The sequence below is a fragment of the Lepidochelys kempii genome, chromosome 11 (genome assembly GCF_965140285.1).
Source record: "Lepidochelys kempii isolate rLepKem1 chromosome 11, rLepKem1.hap1, whole genome shotgun sequence".
NCBI classification, from domain to species: domain Eukaryota; kingdom Metazoa; phylum Chordata; order Testudines; family Cheloniidae; genus Lepidochelys; species Lepidochelys kempii.
Genome location: NC_136390.1, coordinates 44,327,047 through 44,347,930, shown reverse-complemented (window position 1 = coordinate 44,347,930; position 20,884 = coordinate 44,327,047). Strand labels below are relative to the sequence as shown.

Below are 20,884 nucleotides of genomic sequence, written 5' to 3'. Positions count from 1 at the left end.
AACATGGGAAGTAAAACATGGGTCATATTCTATCAACTGGGAACCTGTAAGGCATTTATCAGGCCCTCTGCCCATGGACTAGCCTATTTAATGTGTTTATCCAGCTGCAAAGATGGATTCAACTACTATAGAATGTATGCTTTCATTTAAAGTAAAATGAATGATGTTGGCTTTGATGGGAGTTGGATCAGGTCTTAGGAGAGCTATGAAGTGTCTTCTAGTATTTGCTTAATGTGGTATGTATTTAGATTTCAATTTAATGAAAACATTAATTTTTTCCAAGTAACTTAGAAGAATGGTATGCTTAATTTGCAGATTCAGTTTCCCCTCCCCAGGAGCAATCCTGGATGCAACTAAAGTTACTAATTAAAAGTGTACAGTGTTTACATAACAGTTTAAACAAATTAAACCATGTAATTTAGAAGCCTTTTCCATCTTTCCCACTAAAATTTTATAGTTTTAAAGTAATTTTTAACATGCACTCATAGAATTACATTAAAAATAGATCTTTCCTAAGCATCTTCCCAGCAAAGAATTTTTTGTATGATGTGTAAATCAGATTTTAACCTATTAAAGGGCCCACACCAAAACTTTACATGAGTGATACAAAGATCCTTTAGAAAATGAATTTGCTCAGGTGCACATATGGTTCATAACTGCATGTGCATGCCTTCAAATATAGGGGCACAAACAGTTTTGAGAATGTATCTCATCCGCACAAAGTAGCAAGGGACTGAACAGTACTCAGAACCTGTAAACAAAGGGAATACAGTTGGCATTTTGGAGTGACAAGGGACAGCTAGGAGAGAAAAGACTAGAGAAACAGAAGAATCCTTGTACCTTATTTTCCAGCAATGACTTTCAAGGGACTAATACTACAGTCAGTGAAAATGGTTCATCATCTACAAGAGGTGATGAAAACACCAGATAGTTTCCTGAAGAGCTTAAGCTGTTCACAGGAGCTGGCTGTTGCTTTGCCTATCTTCTCAAAACAGTGATTACAGAAGTGCTCTTCTGGTTCCTGGAATCCTACCTTATTTGAAATGCAAGGTAAAAGTGCAAAGCCTTCATTACTATATTTTCTTATTTTTCTGATTCAGCCTTAGAAATTTGCATCAGACGGAGGTCATTCTCGATAAATGTCTAAAGCATCTCAGCAAATTTGTGTCTCTAGAAAAAGGACAAAAGTTTAAAAAAGTGTTAATTTGAACAGCCTCATGAGAAAGAAAAAGCAGGATAGTTTAGGCCCATTTTCTTTTTATTAATAATATAAGTTCTATAATCTCTTAACATTACAACTGGAGTTTTACAGTTAATTTCACACTAAATGACACACACTGTTTGGCTTAATTAGCAGAAAGTTGAACCTTGAAAGATACTAATTTCAAAGACTGAGAAACAGTTTACGTTTTCTGGATTTCAGTATTTATGCATCCTTGCTCTTTTGATTAGGTTGGTTTCAGTTAATTAGCATTATTATGGAAGAACTATTTAACTTGGTCTCTGTTCACAGCTGTAAGGAAAAGGGGACATCTTTATATGTATCCTATCAAAATAAGCAACGTGCACAGTACTGACAAAGCCATGAAGAGACCCGATGTTCTTTCTGGCCTTCCAAGCCGTAAACCTGTACATGTTACTTCTTAAAAGAAGTTCCCTGTAATGACATTACACCCAAACTTCTGTAAGAGTGACTGAATGGTATATCCTAGTTGTAAAGAGATATAACAGTCAACACCCTCATTCTAGAGCTTTGAATTTTACTGAAAACCAGAGAAAACTAACAGTTTCTTTTAAATACAAGTGGTGACAAAGTTAGCTAAAACTGCTTGTTCTGTACTAGAAACATGGCCAAGGTACATCAAACAACGAAAAGTAATGCGCATTGCCAAGACTACACAGACGATCTGCATAGACCAAGCTCCATCTTTGAACAGACTGCAGCTACACTAAGTGAAGCCTGTGTGAAAGAAGAGAGAATAGGGGAGGAAAAATGTTGGAAGACTTAATTTAACATTAAAAATAGTCTTTTTTACAATTGGTTGTGCTTCCTTTTTGTACTTTTGTCTCCAGTAGACGTGTTACAAGAATATAACCAACACTTTTTATTTGGTATGCTGATTTTCAAAAAGTACTGAAACGCTGAATCTCTCACTTTTTGAACTACTAGAGTTATGTATATTTTACAGATGCAGGGTTTTAAATTAGGCTTTGAACAATCCATAAGACACTGTTTAAGAAAAGAAAATTAAGAAGAAACTAAGCAAAATGGCTGTAAGAAGTGTACTAATTAGAATTTGTTCATATTAATTTGCGATTTACCATTTTCTCAGGCCTGTCCACTGCTATTACTGCATGTAGGAGCTCCAAGTTATTTCACTTTATTACACAAGACAAGACTAACTGATGTAAATTTTTACTTTGTGATATCAACTTCACATCCGGTTATAATCACAGATTTATGGCTGCATAGACGACTGCATGAGAAGAGATTTACCTGTACAACTTCCATTAACATATAAAGGATGGGGAAACATGGTTAGGAAGGTAACACTGGGAGGGGAAACCGTAGCATTTGTAGTGCCAGATAGTACTTTAAATCAAATGAGCCAACAAGACTTTGGAGACAGCACAACTTGCTCATATTGAGTAAAACTGCCATAAGGAAACCCAGTCCTTCTTACTGTAATTCTACTTGTGTTGTCATATTCCAAAAAGAAAATGGTTTTCATGTATCCATTCATTCATAAATCTGATTCTTCATAGTTAGACATGCTGTGTATATTGAGGCACATATTTACTGACTTCTAGCAGAGTGATACTAGTAGTCAGCAGGATTCCAGCAGTAGACATGTAACCACCATTTGCACAGTATGCAAAATTGAGAAATCCTCAGCATAAAAAAGAAAGATTACAGATTCACCTTGTTGAAAAGTACATGCTGTACATGTTGAATAAGGAACACTTACCCATATAGTGCTGGAAGTCAGAGCTTTCTAACACTAACTATGATTGCAAATTTTTCGGTGCTGCTGAAACATGAACTCCATGGGCCAAAACTTTAAAAGTAAAATACAGGAAGGCTGGATTCACTTTTTAAACTAAAATGTCATGAAACACATTAAAAAAATTCTAGCTGCATTAAAAATACCACAGTAACTTCCTATTTTATGACTCAGACCATAATGAATTGTTTTAATTTGTTATCTTTTGAATTCATATATTTGAAAGTGCTATTTGGGTAGTCATGGTCTTTTAGGTGATTTTTAATCAGCTATTAAGAACATAAGAATGGCCACACTGGGTCAGATCAAAGGTCCATCCAGCCCAGTATCCTGTCTGCCGACAGTGGCCAATGCCAGGTGGCCCAAAGGGAGTGAACCTAACAGGTAAGGATCAAGTGATCTCTCTCCTGCCATCCATCTCCAGCCTCTGACAAACAGAGGCTAGGGACACCATTCCTTACCATCCTGGCTAATAGCCATTAATGGACTTAACCTCCATGAATTTATCAAGTTCTCTTTTAAACCCTATTGTTGTCCTAGCCTTCACAACCTCCTCAGGCAAGGAGTTCCACAGGCTGACTGTGCGCTGAGTGAAGAACTTCCTTTTCTTTGTTTTAAACCTGCTACCCATTAATTTCATTTGGTGGCCCCTACTTCTTATATTATGGGAACAAGTAAATAACTTTTCCTTATTCACTTTCTCCACACCACTCATGATTTTGTATACCTCTATCATATCCCCCTTTAGTCTCCTCTTTTCCAAGCTGAAAAGTCCTAACCTCTTTAATCTCTCCTCATTTGGGAACCGTTCCAAACCCCTAATCATTTTAGTTGCCCTTTTCTGAACCTTTTCTAATGCCAGTAAATCTTTTTTGAGATGACATCTGTAAGCAGTATTCAAGATGTGGGCGTACCATGGATTTACATAAGGGCAACAAGATATTCTCAGTCTTATTCTCTATCCCTTTTTTAAGGATTCCTAACATCCCATTTTCCTTTTTGACTGCTGCTGCACGCTGCATGGACATCTTCAGAGAACTATCCACGATGACTCCAAGATCTTTCTCCTGATTAGTTGTAGTTAAATTAGCCTCCATCATATTGTATGTATAGTTGGGGTTATTTTTTCCCAATGTGCATTACTTTACATTTATCCACATTAAATTTCATTTGCCATTTTGTTGCCCAGTCACTTAGTTTTGTGAGATCTTTTTGAAGTTCTTCACAGTCTGCTTTGGTCTTAACTATCTTGAGCAGTTTAATATCTGCAAACTTTGCCACCTCACTGTTTACCCCTTTCTCCAGATCATTTATGAAAAAGTTGAATAGGATTGGTCCTAGGACGGACCCTTGGGGAACACCACTAGTTACCCCTTTCCATTCTGAAAATTTACCATTTATTCCGACCCTTTGTTCCCCATCTTTTAACTAGGTCTCAATCCATGAAAGGATCTTCCCTCTTATCCCATGAGAGCTTAATTTACTAAGAGCCTTTGGTGAAGAACCTCGTCAAAAGGCTTTCCGGAAATCTAAGTACACTATGTCCACTGGATCCCCCTTGTCCACATGTTTGTTGACCCCCCGCAAAGAACTCTTAGATTAGTAAGACATGATCTCCCTTTACAGAAACCATGTTGACTTTTGCACAACAATTTATGTTCTATGTGTCTGACAATTTTATTCTTTACTATTATCTCAACTAGTTTGCCCGGTACTGACGTTAGACTTACCGGTCTGTAATTGCCAGAATCACCTCTAGAGCCCTTCTTAAACAATGGCGTTACATTAGATATCTTCCAGTCACTGGGTACAGTAGCTGATTTAAAGGAGAGGTTACAAACCATAGTTAACAGTTCCGCAATTTCACATTTGAGTTCTTTCAGAATTCTTGGGTGAATGCCATCTGGTCCCAGTTACTTGTTACTGTTAAGTTTCTTAATTCCAAAACCTCCGCTAGTGACACTTCAATCTGTGACAATTCTTCAGATATTCTAAATTAGTTATAAAATAGCTTCCAAGTTTTGGTTAGATATGCAGTATTTTTCAAGCAATAGGATGATAGAGTGTGGTCAATTTAAAATAAAATGAGTTTTAAATTATGTTGTCAGACTATGGTGTTATAATCTGTTAATTTATAGATTATAAAATTATAATCTTTAATGTTTTATTACTAAAATTGACAGCTAATTATTTTAAAATAGTTTAAAAACACAAATGCCTCGATTTTAAATTTAGGTTTTTCATGTGAAGGTTACTTCTATAAAGGTGTCCAAACTGCCCACATAGAGTTGTATAGCAGTTAGCTAATTAGACAGTATGTCCTCGTAAAGATAGTTTACATTTTGAGTTACTACCCTATATGATTAAATACTTTAAATATCAAAAGTTGGATTATTAGCTTTAAGAAAAGAATCCATGTCAAAATATGAATCATGAATATTGACAAACAGTTTTAAATTTTAATTTCACTTGTTTTAAGATCCTGGTTTTAATGTAAAATTGTTTCAGGACTGATACTGTTTTACAGATTGTTTAAGAAAATAAATTCCATATTTTTGATTATATGGAGGACTACATTTGCAGCTCCTAGTTACGTAAACCAGTAATTCAGAAAGGCCAATAAAGAAATTAAAATTGGAAACTTCATTTTCAGACAGTATATTCTCCATTTTAGATTAATAAAACTGTTTCAACCTTGAAACTGTTGAGACCTGTTTCAAGATACAGTGCTGGACAAAGTTTTATTTTAAAATAGCCAAAACATTTGCTATTGGGGAAAAAAGGATTATTTTGCATCTACACAAAAATAAAGTGAAACTAGACACATTAGGAATGCAGTGTTCATGAAGGCAATAATTTTATGTAACAAACCTGTTAATATACAATGAGAAATGTCTGCTGTTCTGTACAAAACTTATGACTGACTGACTAGCATATTAAAGAAGATTATCCCAGCAATGCAAATACAACTCAGGCTACACTTTAGTTAAGTGTTCTTCTCAAAGATTTTAAATTTTTCAATGCTGAAAGAGAGACCGACAAGCCAAACTTCCTACAGAACTATGTTGCATCTTTTAAACAGAAAGCCTACATTTATACTGCTACTTGCTTAACCCTTCAGCACACAGAAGTATTCCCTTAGTGTAATCCACCTCTCATGTGCTTCCCAGCAACTTTCCTCTAGCAAGAGGCTGAGTGAGCAGCTGTTTATGTAGACAACACCAACGTCAGTCTTTGTTCTTCTTGCAGGGGATGCTTTAATAAAGAACAGCTGGCTTCATCCAGCATGGAAACAACAATCATTGGCAGTACTGCTTAACCAAACTTGGAATGCTATATCTGCATTTGCAAGCTGGTATATACCTTGATGTGCCTCTGCCAGGTTGTGTTTTAAGAGAGGTTTAGGAGTAGAGTCAGTAAATCTGTGAATGTTAATAGTGAATGTTTACATTTTATTGGAGGAAAACCAATATAAGAAAGATATTAGCTTTTGAAGTTCAGTCCATGTTATATTTGATTACTGGGATAACAGTACAATGAGGCTAGAAATCGTAATTTTGAAATTTTCAGATAGTAAGGGTTTTATAAAAGGTTCCTGTTTCCAAAGATGTTATTGGGGTCCACATATTCTTTGACAGACTTAAGCATCCCCAAGCCAACGTCAGAGATACTCTCCTTCATCCACTGCTTTCGCAACTTGCCCACTGGAAAAACAAAAACAAAAATGCTTCAATATGTGGCATGATACTAGGAGCCAATCAATCTTACGACCATGAATGAATAAACACTGTGTGATAAATGCTTTTATTCAAAAATGAGAAATGTTTTGCTTTATTTGATTTATTGAGCCTACCAGACTATCAAGCTCATTAAGCTCAGTGTACTCCCAGAGGAAGCTTGTGTTCTACGCTGTCTACTTTCTTTGCAAACTATGAAATTTAGATGAAGTTTAGGTTGAAATCATGTGTCAGATTACAAATAGTGAAATGGTAATTGCATACATTTTTAAAAGAGCCCCAGATCCTCATCTTATTAAGAAATTTAAAAATGTTAGGAGAAAATAAATAAAAATAAAACATATCAAGAATTGTTCTGCTTAGCCTGTGCAGGAAACAGTAAGTTTTAACCACTAAGTAAATATGTTAAAAGTGACCTTCAGGTTTAAAATAGGATCAGCCTAAAAACCCATGGAAATCTCTAACGGAGAAATTAAAACTCGTAAAGTATAAAATGTAATATTCACTCACCTAAAAGTGGCATGTTTCAGTTTAGAAAAATCTCTACATAAAATACATTCTCGGTAGTTGTGAATATAAATTCACAATGTGGAAGCCTAATTTTCAGAGGTTTTTTAACGTAGAGTTTTTTCTAAATTATATATGACAGAAATTTACATTTGTTGGATAAAACAGCAATTTATCTCAACTTCTCTCACATAAACAAGTTATTTTAATGGTTAACTTAAATGGACACTTTATGGGAATGTTATTTATTAATTAACCAAGTAATCAACCCTGATTTAATAGGTCAATCAAAATAGGGGACATTCTTTCATTACAGGATAGCATTTAGCTTGCCAGCCTAAGATACAATCCATTTGTCAGGAGGAGGTGATATACTATAGTATCTGCCTCTTGGAAATCTTTAAGAGTATCTGAAGCTAAATTCCAACCATCTTTTGTGTCCCATTCTCAGGGTAGCCATCAAACTGTCATCAGAAAAATGAATGATGGGGACATCACTGGAGAACAGAATATTTTTGCTTATACCTTAAGGAATATAAACTAGCTACAGTGCTGACTGAAAGAAAGCAGTGTAAAATATTGCAAAACATGCTGAAAACCCAATCCTGAAATGTAGTAAAAATGACTATTTGTACATGTGTATTAAGTGTGTAGTAGAGATATTAAAATTCATATGCAATAAGAGTAACTGCCAGTCTTATTTCATAGTCTTCCCATAAGAAATCCCCCTCTATAATATCTTGTCATTATAATTCTATTGTCTCCTAAGCAAAGTGATATTTTTGCCTAGTTAAATTAATAAAAAACTATAAAGACGGTGGATATGGCTTGACCATCACTTCAAGCAATCTACACTTTGGCAGTTAGAGACAAGGAGTTGAACGCTCATTGCCATTTTCAACCGTTATCTGTAATATAGTTTCAGTGAATGTGTCCTGTGGTTACGGATGTAATTGTCCTGAAAAGACTGCAAACAACTGCTCCAACAAGATGGAGCACATTAGAACCACAGCAGGATGCCCAACAGCTAGCATGCCTGCCTCTTTTTACACCTCTAGTAATAATGCAATTCCATGAGGAACTGAACTACCGTCTGAGCAGACACCAAACAGCCATTGCATATTTAATGAAGTCACTCACCAAGTGCTAGAAAACAGAAGGTGCTTGGAGTGCATCATTAGTTCTGTCAGAGTGATAATTTACACATCTATCTTGTCAAATTTTCTATGGTTTATACTTTTACAATAATAAATCTAACATACATTTGATTAGTGAACTGGAAAGTAAAAAAGCTGTACAGAAGATATATCAGTGGTCCTCCATGAACATATCTGATAAAAGAATTTTAACCCCTTGGTAGCATTGGGCTGTGAGCTCCTGCTGTCCAGGGCTAATGAGTTTTACATAGTCTTGTCAGCTATTGCAATTAATTTTTTTATCTAGAGGTTAAAAACGGAAAGTTAAAGCAATTGTTTACTTAGCAAATTTAAATTGTTCTATTTACCATCTTACATGTAACTACAAGGGCATATAATTCAAGAAAAACGCTACACAAAATAATAAGACTTGTGTAGAAGATTCTGGTGTCATTCATACAGAAAGGCAGTACTAATTTTAGTATCTCACTAAGTTTGCTTCCACCTTGTGAATATTCCATTTGTTTTATCTACACAGGATACCCCATTACATATTAAAGAAATTAACCATCTTCATATATATTAAATATTCAAGGGCCTGGATCTCAGAAGTTTTTAGAGTCTGTGTAGATATATATTCATTCTTTCAAGGGCAGGAAAAAGGAACAAGATTCCTTGAAATGTTTTAGAGAAAAAAGTAATTAAGCTTCTTAAAATTACTGGAGCAGCTTAGAGAGACACACAGAGTTGTGAAAAAACTAACTACAAGACAACATGGATCTGAAAGAAAGACTACCTTCCAAAACAAAAAACAGATCCATTTTTGAGCCTAAACGATTAAGAATGACAATAGCTTACTTCTGAATAGAGGAAAATCTCCAGATATCAGGTTTCTGTATTTTAAAAGTTATATTTAAAAGCCACTAAAATTGAACTGACATGTGCATCTTTAGCTACATAGCAGCTGTTTATATATGCTTTTATATCTCACCACAATAGTCGTACTTTGGGGCTGCTACTCTTTTCCCTATTAGTCCTATCAGAATAAACTCTATTCGTGGGATCATGTTGCCTCACCACAATGCAACATCATAATATCCTTCATAAGACATTTGAGACTAATTATCCAAGGTGAAAAATATGGGACTGACTAAGATTTTAAAACTAATGGCAAATGCCCAATCCCAACAAACGTGCTAACAATTGATTATACTGGTGCATAAATAAGTAATCAAAACCAGTCATGTAATTTCAAGCACCATTAGAAACAGGAAAAAGAGATCCACTGTTTGCAAAATGGAACAGGACAAATTCAGCGAGAAAACAAACGTTATTTTTAAGATCCCTATATGTTATAGAAGAGATGAAAGCTGCCATGCAGCTCATTTAGGTCTATACATCTATGTGCAATCTTTATACTGCATTTTCCTCATAAATATGGTTAAGATCTATAAACTATGTGTATAAAATTTTAAAAGTGTATCCTAGGATTCTAACCCTTTAACTAGGTTATAAATAACCAAAGTACAATGAACTTCCAAGCAAATATGCACTTATTCTCTTCCTAAATGGACAGTGTACTGACACATTTGGACATTTCACTGATTTCAACTGAAATAGGATGAAAACAGAAGGATTTCTTAATAAATGAACTAGTGACTGGGAGGGGGCAAGGTGTGTCTTTTCCTGTTCAGTGATGCATGAAGAAAATGATTAAATTTTTTCATGAATTGGATTTTTTTTTAAATATGGGAAGGGAGATGTACATACATCAATTGGAAGTGCATATCCAACTTTTGCCAATATGATTCACATTCTCATCACATCAGATCCATTGCTAGAATGCCTCAAGCAACAGTACTTGTTCAGCTGTGATTGTTCATGCATCTTGACATAGTAATCCAGGTTCTTGAAACCTGAAGGCTAGATCACCATCATGTGCTCTATTTGGAACTCTGCCTCAAAAATACCTAGAAGCTTCAGCTAATGCAGTAGTCCAATCTCCAATGAGGCAAGTGGTTACCACATAATGCTGATGTTCCACATGGTATGCACTGACAACTCTTTTGGTCAAGAGAGTAGCTGAAAGTGTTGGTTATGGTCTATGGCAGGGGTCAGTAACCTTTCAGAAGTGGTGTGCCGAGTCTTCATTTATTCACTCTAATTTAAGGTTTCGCATGCCAGTAATACATTTTAATGTTTTCAGAAGGTCTCTTTTTGTAAGTCTATAATATATAACTAAACTATTGTTGTATGTAAAATAAATAAGATTTTTAAAATGTTTAAGCAGCTTCATTTAAAATTAAATTAAAATGCAGAGCCCTCTGGACTGGTGGCCAGGACCCAGGCAGTGTGAGTGCCACTGAAAATCAGCTTGCATGCCGCCTTTGGCGCGCGTCCCATAGGTTGCCTACCCCTCTTCTATGGGTATCCTAAATAGTTTGGAACCCACTTTTGTGTGACATTATCTCATGTTTTATCATGAGAGTTGTGATTTTATGGATCATTTTACTTTGTGCTTGGGGTGAAGCACTCCAGGACAGATGGGCAGGACACTCTCAATGGAGTGTCCATGCCTAGGGAACCTGCTCTCTGGTGATCCACCAAAGCTAAGGTTAGGCAAACTTCAGGTCAAAGACCTGTTTATTCAGGACCTTTGACTGACTTACTAATACCTACAATTCTGTTATTAAATGTATTCTGAAGAACTTTTGTTAATAGCCATTTTTGATGATGTAAGATGCCAGGTGTTATGCAGCAGATGGAATGACAAATTTCTGACTGTAAAGATAATGGGAAATGCTCACAATTTAGCATTTTTAATACAATGTAAATGATAAAGCTGGTGTTGCAGAACAATGAAAGTAAAAAATAATGAGTAGTTTAAAGAAGTGAGTCCTGAACAGTAAGTTTCTTAGACCAGAGATTCTCAAACTGTGGACCAAGCTCCATTCGGGTGGTTTGCAGATAGTTCCCTCTAAGGAATGGAGACCCAAGTTAAAACCCAGGGTACTGCATGAATTGGGGCTGGTGATGCAGCACTGTATTAACTCTGTAGCATGCTGTTATAAGACAATATTTCAACTGAGATACAGAACAGAGGCCTGACCACTGGTGGCTTTCAGAGGTGGCCTGACACTTAACAGGAGTAGGGATCCTTGTTCCTGTGGCCATCATGACGTTTGATCTTCAGCAATTTCACTCTACCTACTTAAGAATAAACCCCCCTGTTGCATCAACTGGATGAATAGATGGGTCTGTTCCTGTCCTGAAAACACTAGTGTGACACTCGTGATGTAGAATAGCTGCTCTATCCAAACCCAGAAGAGACTGATTTTCAAAGCTGTGTGAAATGATCCCTGTATTGTATACAGTACCCCACGTGTTCTGCATTTCTGCATGTGTGGAATTTTGCCAAACTGCCAAAAAATGCCGTATTTCGACTGTGAAATATGCCATTTTGTTGTAACCAGGCACCTAACATTGTGCTCCTTGCGCTACCAGCACTCGGCTGTAGCTTCTCCTTTGTGCTGCTTTCAGCAGAAGGAGGGGTGCATTACATAGGCAGCACAAGCCCTGTTGCCCAGTGGAACCAGACAGAGGGACAACAGCTCTCCTGGCCCATCAGGACCATCCTTAATACCTTTGAAGATATGTGACTGGGGGAGGAGCAGGTGTTGGTGAAATGTGGCAGCTGGCGTATAGTGAATAGGCAGAGCTTTGTCTCATTGGGGATGCAAAATGTGTGACTGGAGGGGTGAGGACGGGGACTGAGTGGGACTGCAGAGAAAAGGCTATGGTAGAGAGGCCAGGTGGTTGAGCAGTGGGTGCCAGGCATAAATCCATCCCACTGGACTGCTTTAAGTTAATCTAGGGACCCCAATGCCACTGCACTGTAGCCCTACTGTAGCCACACCTCTTCATTTGCGTGGTGTTGGATCTCCTACTCACTCAGAAAGCAAGGACAGCAATATGGGACCCATGGAGAAAGGAGCTTTCTCCAACTGTCACATACTCCTCCTAGCAGCTGGATGCTGTTTCTACAGGGACCTAAATATCTAGCCTTACTGGGAGTAATTTTTCCCATGAAACATATATCCTAGAGAAACAAGACACTGAACACTAAGATAAAAAGTAGGCCACTGGATAAAGTAAAAAGGACAGAGTGAAGTATACCATACATCTGCTAGGAACAGTCCAATATTTGTAGGTTACTTATGTGACTTTTTCTGTACCTTTACTGGAATGCCTTACAGTACCCAACAATAAGATAATCAGAGTCCAAAGCATGATATTCTACAACAGAGAAAAGGAGGCACTCTTTGGAACAGCCTCCCTACCTCAAATTCCTACTTCAGTTCAGCAGTGTGGTGTCTCACACTTAGTCCATTAAGAATTTCTCTCCACTTGGAGATATTTCTTATTCTAGAGATAGGCATATTTTAAGTAAAATAAAAATGATTTTTTTTTGTTTTGTTTTGCTCACACTGGTTGCGGAAGGAAACATTGTCTTGGGCTTTGTTTTAAACTTAAATTAAAATATTTGTAACATTACTTTTTATAACTTGAGTTTATCAAGATTTGAATTTTCACTGCAAGTGGTTGACTGTGTGATTTGGGTCCATACACAAGTTATAGCTATAAAGATTTTTAGTATAAACTTGTTTTATAACCTGACCAGTTCTTCCATTACAACAAGCACTATGAGGATTGAGTTAAGCAGGCTTTATATTTCCTATAGCCTCAAGTCCCAGACTACATCTGTTTTCTTTGATACACAAAACCAGAGTTAAAATAGCTCCATTTATCACAACATGATTGTAGGCAGACAAACCAGCCTGTCTGTTTCCAGATAGGGAAAGCAACCGTTATTAATCACAATTACAGGACAAACACTAAGAGAAATTGCATCAATATTCTCCCTTTCCCCACACAAGAACTCAAAAGCAGTGCTGAGAATGTCAAGACAAGGCCTGAAGGTCAGTAAATAAAATGGATACTGTTAGGCTAATTCTCAACAGTAAGTCTGTGTAGCACAAGAGACAAAAATCCCATCTTGCATATTATATAAAACACAATATTACATATATTACATAATACACCCCCCTCTGACAAGACAAAAATACTTAAAATTGAGTTGAGGTAGAGAAATATATATCAGTAATTCAGGAATTAATAAAACATTTCAGAGATGTTGTAATGAACCCAAAACTAAGCATTAGAAACCCAAGAAATTCAGAGTCAGTGTTAAAGTTAAAAGAAATACAAACAGACAAGGGTATGGAAATACAATTGAGGCACCCACTCACACAACCTTAGTCTGCTCAATAGTGATGCCATGCAATATTCACACAATTATGATTAAGGCATTTCAGTATTTGTTGTCCCAGATTAATGACACTTTTTTTTTTTTTAAAAAGGTGGTTTTTTTTCCATACTTTGTTTCCCCTCATTCTATAGCAGCCATGCTTCCCACATCCAAGGGCTCCTGTGTCCAGGCTGTGGAAAGCGCCCTTTGGAGCAGTGGGCAATCAACTACAACTTAGAGCAGCCCTGGAGTTAGCACGGGAATTTGGAGTGACTCCCAAAGATCAGGGAGCTATCAAGGTGGTGTAAACCCAACTTTGCACTCCCCCACACCTTATGTCTTTCAATTTTCACAAAGAGCTCAATTTCAACTTCAAAATTAAGAGTTTTCTTTTAGGTTATATTTCCCCTTTTCTTCATTCTGACTCAGTTTCTTGACAATCCCCCAAGAGAGTGGAGCTAGGGGAAGGGAAAGATAATGCAATTAAACAATTCATTTCAAAATCTGAACTCAAATCAAGAGCTAGAAACTTTAAAACAACTGCATTTCTATTCTAGGTGGTCTTGGAATTTAAAAAGAGCGGACATAGGGGAGAAACACATTTCTATCAAGTTTACATAGCTAAATTAACTTTACTCTACACACGTGGAAGGTTTGTCAGCAGGTTACACATATACATGATGGATCTTTGCTTCGACATGCATCTTCATTCACAAGGAGACTAAAAACTCATTAAAAGACTGAGAATCCATAACAAATTATTCCCCATTTCCTTATTCAGGATGTGAAGTGTCAAAATCAGCATACTGAGTGAGAGAGACATGTATACATAAAGTATACACAAAGATTTTATATGGATGTTTCTCATGTAGCAAATAAAGGATTTGTCCATTCCCAATGTCTATTGAATTCAGTTTTTCATCTTTACCAGAAATATATAAAATTCCACAAAAAAAGACTGTTAAAAGAACATTAAGATTGCAAAGTCAAGCACTCAAAAGTTTAGGAGATGCCAGAATTAAGGTTTCCTGTGAAGTGACTTACCTAAGATCACTTAAGAACTCAGTGGCAAAGGCAGAGAGAGAATCCATTTCTCTAGGGCAGCATTCAACTACCTTAACCATGAAACGGTCCTCTTCCTGCTATCCCGTGCCTCATTTTCTACACATCTTCTAGCTTCTGAAGAGATGAGGTAGGGGGTCCTTTAGACAACAGCCTCCTAATTCACAACCCTAATTCATCCCCAGAGCAGGTCCATCCTGTGCAGTGAATGAGGCAGGGATCTTGTGGAAAAAATAATGGGATCGTGTAATTTTAAGGACTACATCAAAATCTACAGAACTACAGAAAATCTAAAGAACTATCACCTGATCTGCATGCTTTTGCATATCTGTAAGTTGTTCAGTAAAACAACAACAAATCAACTGTCGCAAAACCTGGATGAACAGCAACCTAGAGAGCAGGCTGGCTTCCGAAGGAATTACAGCGCGATAGACCACATCTTCATTCTAAACCAACTATTAGAGCATTCAAGGGAATACAAGTTCCCTTTGTGCATTGCCTTCGTGGACTACGAGAAGGCGTTCAACAGTTTAGAGACTAACGCCGTGATTGAAGCTCAAGAAAGGTGTGAAACAAGGAGATACAGTTTCACCAAAATTATTCGCAGCCTGTCGTGAATTGGTTTTTCGACGAGCAGACTTGAAAGGAGGGATTAATATCAATGGCGAGCGGCTAAACCATCTCAGGTTTCCAAATGATATAGTGCTGATAGCCGAAAATACAGCCCAGCTTGAGAGAATGCTTAAAGAACTGAACGCGAAAAGCAGTCAAGTCGGATTAAAAATGAACAAGTCAAAAACGAAATACATGAGATCAGATGTTCTGCCAAGAACCCAAATAACTCTTGGAGGAGAGCAGATCCAAGAGGTTGATAAATACATTTATTTGGGCCAGGAAATCAACATGTGCCACAATCAGAAAGGCGAACTGTCACACAGAAAAAAAAGTGGGATGGTGCGCACTCAATGACATCAAGGACATCCTCCAAGGAAAGATCAGAGAAACAACTTGTGTGAATCTTTTTAACTCTACCGTGCTTCCAGGGATGTTATATGGCAGCGAAACATGGTCGCTGACAAAGATTGAACATCAACTGTCTGTTACACAGAGAGCGATGGAACGAACATTTTTGGGCATTTCGCTCCGTGATCACATCCCCAATGAAATAATTAGGCAGCAGTCTGGAGTGCGAGACGTTGTTGTTGAAAGTAGGCTCAGCAAAATGCGGTGCGCGGGACATGTGGCCCAACTCAGCGACAACAGATGGACCGCAGCTATATCCGAGTGGTATCTGCGAGAACAAAAATGGCCACGCAGTCGGCCTCCAAAGAGGTGGGATGATTTCCTAACAAGGAGATATGGACAAGCATGGCAAAAGATGGCCAGAGTGAGAGAAGACTGGAAGACTTGTTGTTATAGGCTCAGTTTCAACTGATGAAGGACCGACAGTCTGCATAGTCTATGCACATCATAATGCATAAGCATATGGGGTCCAAATTAAAGTTGTACAGGTGACCTTAATTCTGGCATTTCCAAACTTTTCAGTGCTTGACTTTGCAACCTTAATAATGTTCTTTCAACATTGTTTGTGTATAATCTCCTAGAAGTTTAAAAAAGTAAATTGTAAAAACAAAATTCCATCATGTGGCATCAAATTGACACGCATATGGTTCATCAGCGGGGTGGAACCTTTAGAACCACAGAACAGACCTCTGACACTTGAACTAACGGAGTAACTGATATCAGTAGTGAGTTGTCATCCTCTGTTGGACCAGCACTAGAGGGAGATGAGACATACTTTGTCAGTGGTTTCAGTGATTTTTGCTGACAGCAGAGGAATGGCAAGACTCAATTTTGGGTTTCATTCCAAGCTCTTGGGACACTGGGAGATTGTGCACTTGTGTGCAGACTTGTGTTTCCCCACAGGCTTGACCCCTTATGCCCTGTCCCTCTTCCCCAAGCTTGGCTCCTTGCCCCACTCCCATTCTCCTTGCTACCCCAGCTTGCTTACCCAATCAGTCTGTCTCCCTCCAGCGCCTCACTGTCAAAGTCCCAATCCTCTCCAATTCTCAGTATCATTCTTCCCACATCCACTCTCCTTGCCCAGGCAGTCCCACTTCCCCTCTTTCAGCTCCTCATCTGATCAGTCTCTTCTTCCAGTACTTGTCTCCTTCACTGGGCTCTTCATCCAATCTCAATCTTCCCTTCCCCATGGTTCTTTGTTCTAGTAATTTTGCCCAGCCAATCTCTGATTCTCTCCCTGCACCTTCTCAGGTGTCTCCCCTCTCTCCCCATGCTGCTTCTCAGCCCAGCCTCCTGGTCCAGCCAGACCCAGTCTTGCTCTCTCCCCTTAGCCCCTCATTCAATCTCACTGTCGACCCCAATCCCATGCTTCTATTGTTTCCTTCACAGGCTCCCAGTCTGAGTTTTCCTCCTCCCCACCCCAGCTCTCAGTTCCAGTCTCAGTCCTTTCCCCCCATGTCCAGTTCCAGGCTACTCTTTTCCCTCCTACCGGCCAGGCTCTTGTCCCCCTGCATTCAAAATCAGATTGCTTCCTCCTCCACGCTGCCTGGGCACCAGCAGGGGAAGGTCACTGAGAACACAGGAGAGACTCCCTGCTCTAAGATCTGGTGACCAGCCTCATCCCAGCCTGGAGCAGTTGAGAGTAGTCATTACAGACAAAAATCCAGCTTTGCTCTTGTAGCCCTGGGCTGGAGCGTGCCAGGTTGCACTATGGGAATGGCACGTGCACAGTCCAGTCACAGGCAGCAGGTGGGAGGGAATAAAACATGCTCAGTCGCTCCATGGGGATAGTGCATATGCAGTCTGGTCAGCATTAAGAGCTGTGAGAGGCTCAAAAATGCTCACCAAGGATAGAATCTTTGGAGACTTTAGCAAATAAAATCGAAGAAATCTCTACTAAGCATCCACAAACTGAGATTTCTAAGGCTTGTAACTTCAGCAAATTTGGGAGGTGTTTTATGAAGATACCAAAAGGCACATCTATGACACAAAGGACAACCCCCTGCCAAGTTTCAAATCCCTGTATCAAAGTATGTGGGCATTAGAGAATTTCAAAGTAAAAGTCTCCAGAATTTAACACTGGCAAAATATTTTTTTCTACCCTTGTTCTTAAGTGTCTTAACCATTTGGCTGAATTGTTAAAAAAAGAAAAAACCTCAAAAGCCTTTAGCTTGAAGAAGATGCCAGCCCAGAAAATTTCAACCCAAATGATTAAAATTTGGCAAAATTATAACCAACTGAATACAGGGTCTATTAGGTTGGGAAATATTGGGCAATCTTAATAATAGGGGGCACTATTAGTTCCACCAATAAGTAGAACGCCAAACAACATTAAATGTTTGAAACAGTTTAAGTGCTCTTAATAAATAAGAGTCCTGTTAAGCAGAAGAATTATTATATAAAGATACAAGTTGAGCAGGTTTTAAGATCTTATTATACCTAGAAAAAATGGTTACTAGCCTTCCATAACTGCTGTTCTTTGAGATATGTTGCACATGCCCATTCCAATATAGCTGTGTTTGTGCCCTGAGCATAGTCAGAGAATTTTCCCTCGGTGGTATCTGTTGCGTCAGCTCTGGTGCCCTCTGGTGCCACACACTGGTAATGCCGTTATAAAGGGGCTGGCCAACCCCAGGCCCATTCAGTTCCTTCTTTTTGGCCAACTCCGATAAGAGGGGTAACAAGGGCAGGTCTTGGAATGGACATGTGCAACATCTCGAAGAACAGTTATGGAAGGTTAGTAACCATTTTTTCTTCAAGTGATTGGACATGTCCATTCCAATGTAGGTGGCTCCCAACCAGTTAAATAAATGGGCTCAGAGTTCACAGACATGCTTGACCGCAACACAGCTCGACTAAATCTGGCATCATCCCTGGCCTGCTGGGCAATAGCATAATGAGAAGAGATTGCGTGCACCTATGATCAAGTTGCAGCTTTGTAAGTGTCCTGAATAGGAATCTGTGCCAGAAATGTCATTGAGGATGCCTGTACCCTCGTGGAGTGAGCAGCTGGGCTAGGTGAGGGTGGAACACCCGCTAGTTCACAACATGTGAAAATACTTGATGTGATCTATGAGGAAATTCTTTGAACAGACAGGGGAAAACCTTTCATCCTGTCTGCTACTGCTACAAATAGCTGGATGGACTTCCAGAACAGTTTGGTCCTTTCTATGTAGAATGCTAGCATATATTTAACATCCAATGAGTGAGGCTCTTACTCTTTCCTGTTTGCATGTGGCTTCTGATAGAAAACGGACAAGACGATAGCTTGATCGTTATGGAACTGAGAAACCACTTTCAGGAGGAATGTGCGGTGAGGACGCAACTGTACCTTATCTCTAAGGAAAAGAGTGTATGGCGGTTCTGAAGTGGGAGCCCAGATCTCTGGAATCTCTCCTAGTGGAAGTGATGGCCAGTAAGGCAGCCACTTTCCAGCAGAGAGATAGCAAGAAACATGATGCTATCAGCTCAAATGGTGGGCCCATAAGCTTTAATAAGACCAGATTGAGGTCCAAGGATGGATGGGCTCTCTTACTTGGGGGTACATCCTCTCTAGGCCCCTTAAAGAAACACAGACATCTCATGTGAGAACACAAAGGGCGAAACATGAGGGTGAAAAGCCAATTTTGCTGTCAGGTGAACCTGTTAGTCTCTGAGGTGCCACAAGTACTCCTTTTCTTTTTGCGGATACAGACTAACACGGCTGCTACTCTGAAACCTTGATTGAGGAGATATTCAAACCAAGCTGTTTCAGGTATAGTAGGTAGTCCAGAATAAGCTGCAGTGACGAAACTGTTGGCAAGACCGCCTGGCTGGGAAGACCAGAGGGAGAATCACTTCCATTTAGTGGGGTAAGCAGCCCTGGTATAGGGTTTCCTACTACCTAAGAGGATCTGTCAAATCTGCTCTGACCAGGCCCATGCTCCTGGTTTCAGCCATGAAGCTTTCAGGCCACCAGGTCAAGGGAGACAAGGTTTAGGTGGAGATCACCATGGTCCTGAGAGATCAGGTGCAGAGGAAGTGGGTTGCCATAGAGAGATCTAGCAGGGTGGCAAACCAATGCTGGTGGGGCCATGCTGGGCTATCAGGCTGACCCATACTCAGTCTCATTTGATCTTTAGCAGGACCTTATATATGACCGGAATAGGACAGAACACATAGTACAGGTGACCCTTCCACAAAAGAAGGAAGGCAGCTGTAAGCAACCCCAGGCTGTTACCTTGCAGCAAGCATAACTGATGATACTTCCTGTTGTACCAGGTCAAACAGTCTACTAGGCAAGTCCCCACTACTAGAAAGTGTCCTTCATGATATCCAGCAGAAGTGACCACTTGTGATGATCGAAGACCTGCTGAGGCGCTCCGCCAGCTTGTTCTGTGCTCCTGGTAGGAAGGAAGCCTCAAAATGAAATAGGCTATGCAAAATTCCCACAGCCAAACTACCTCTTGACTTGGTGTGCGGGGAAACAAGCCCCTCCCTGTTTGTTGATATAGAACATGGCTGTCCTGTTGTCTGTGAGATGGACACAAATCAGACGTCAAGAATTATAACATTCAAAAATCAGTTGGAGAACACTTCAATCTCTTTGGTCACTTGATTACAGACCTAAAAGTGGCAATTCTTCAACCAAAAAACTTCAAAAACAGACTCCAATGAGAGACTGCTGAATTGGAATTAATTTGCAAACTGGATACAATTAACCTAGGCTTGAATAAAGACTGGGAGTGGATGGGTCATTACACAAAGTAAAATTATTTCCCCATGTTTATTCCCACACCACCGTTCCTCATACGTTCTTGACAACTGCTGGAAATGGCCCACCTTGATTATCACTACAAAAGGTTCCCCCCCTATCCCCCGCTCTCCTGCTGGTAATAGCTCACCTTACCTGATCATAGAATCATAGAATATCAGGGTTGGAAGGGACCCCAGAAGGTCATCTAGTCCAACCCCCTGCTCGAAGCAGGACCAATTCCCAGTTAAATCATCCCAGCCAGGACTTTGTCAAGCCTGACCTTAAAAACCTCTAAGGAAGGAGATTCTACCACCTCCCTAGGTAACGCATTCCAGTGTTTCACCACCCTCTTAGTGAAAAAGTTTTTCCTA

General features: G+C 39.1%; 1 protein-coding gene across 6 annotated transcripts in view; it reads right to left on the bottom strand.

Moving 5' to 3' along the window:
* Positions 1-3,777: 3,777 nt before the first annotated feature.
* AGPS (alkylglycerone phosphate synthase) overlaps positions 3,778-20,884 on the bottom strand; it is a 136,035-nt gene continuing 118,928 nt past the window's right edge. For all 6 annotated transcript variants that reach the window (XM_073305967.2, XM_078847975.1, XM_073305978.2 and 3 more), the window contains one exon: positions 3,778-6,709. In XM_073305967.2, the coding sequence (XP_073162068.1) occupies positions 6,588-6,709 (122 nt within the window). In that variant the 3' untranslated portion in view covers positions 3,778-6,587. The remainder of the gene's footprint in view (positions 6,710-20,884) is intronic.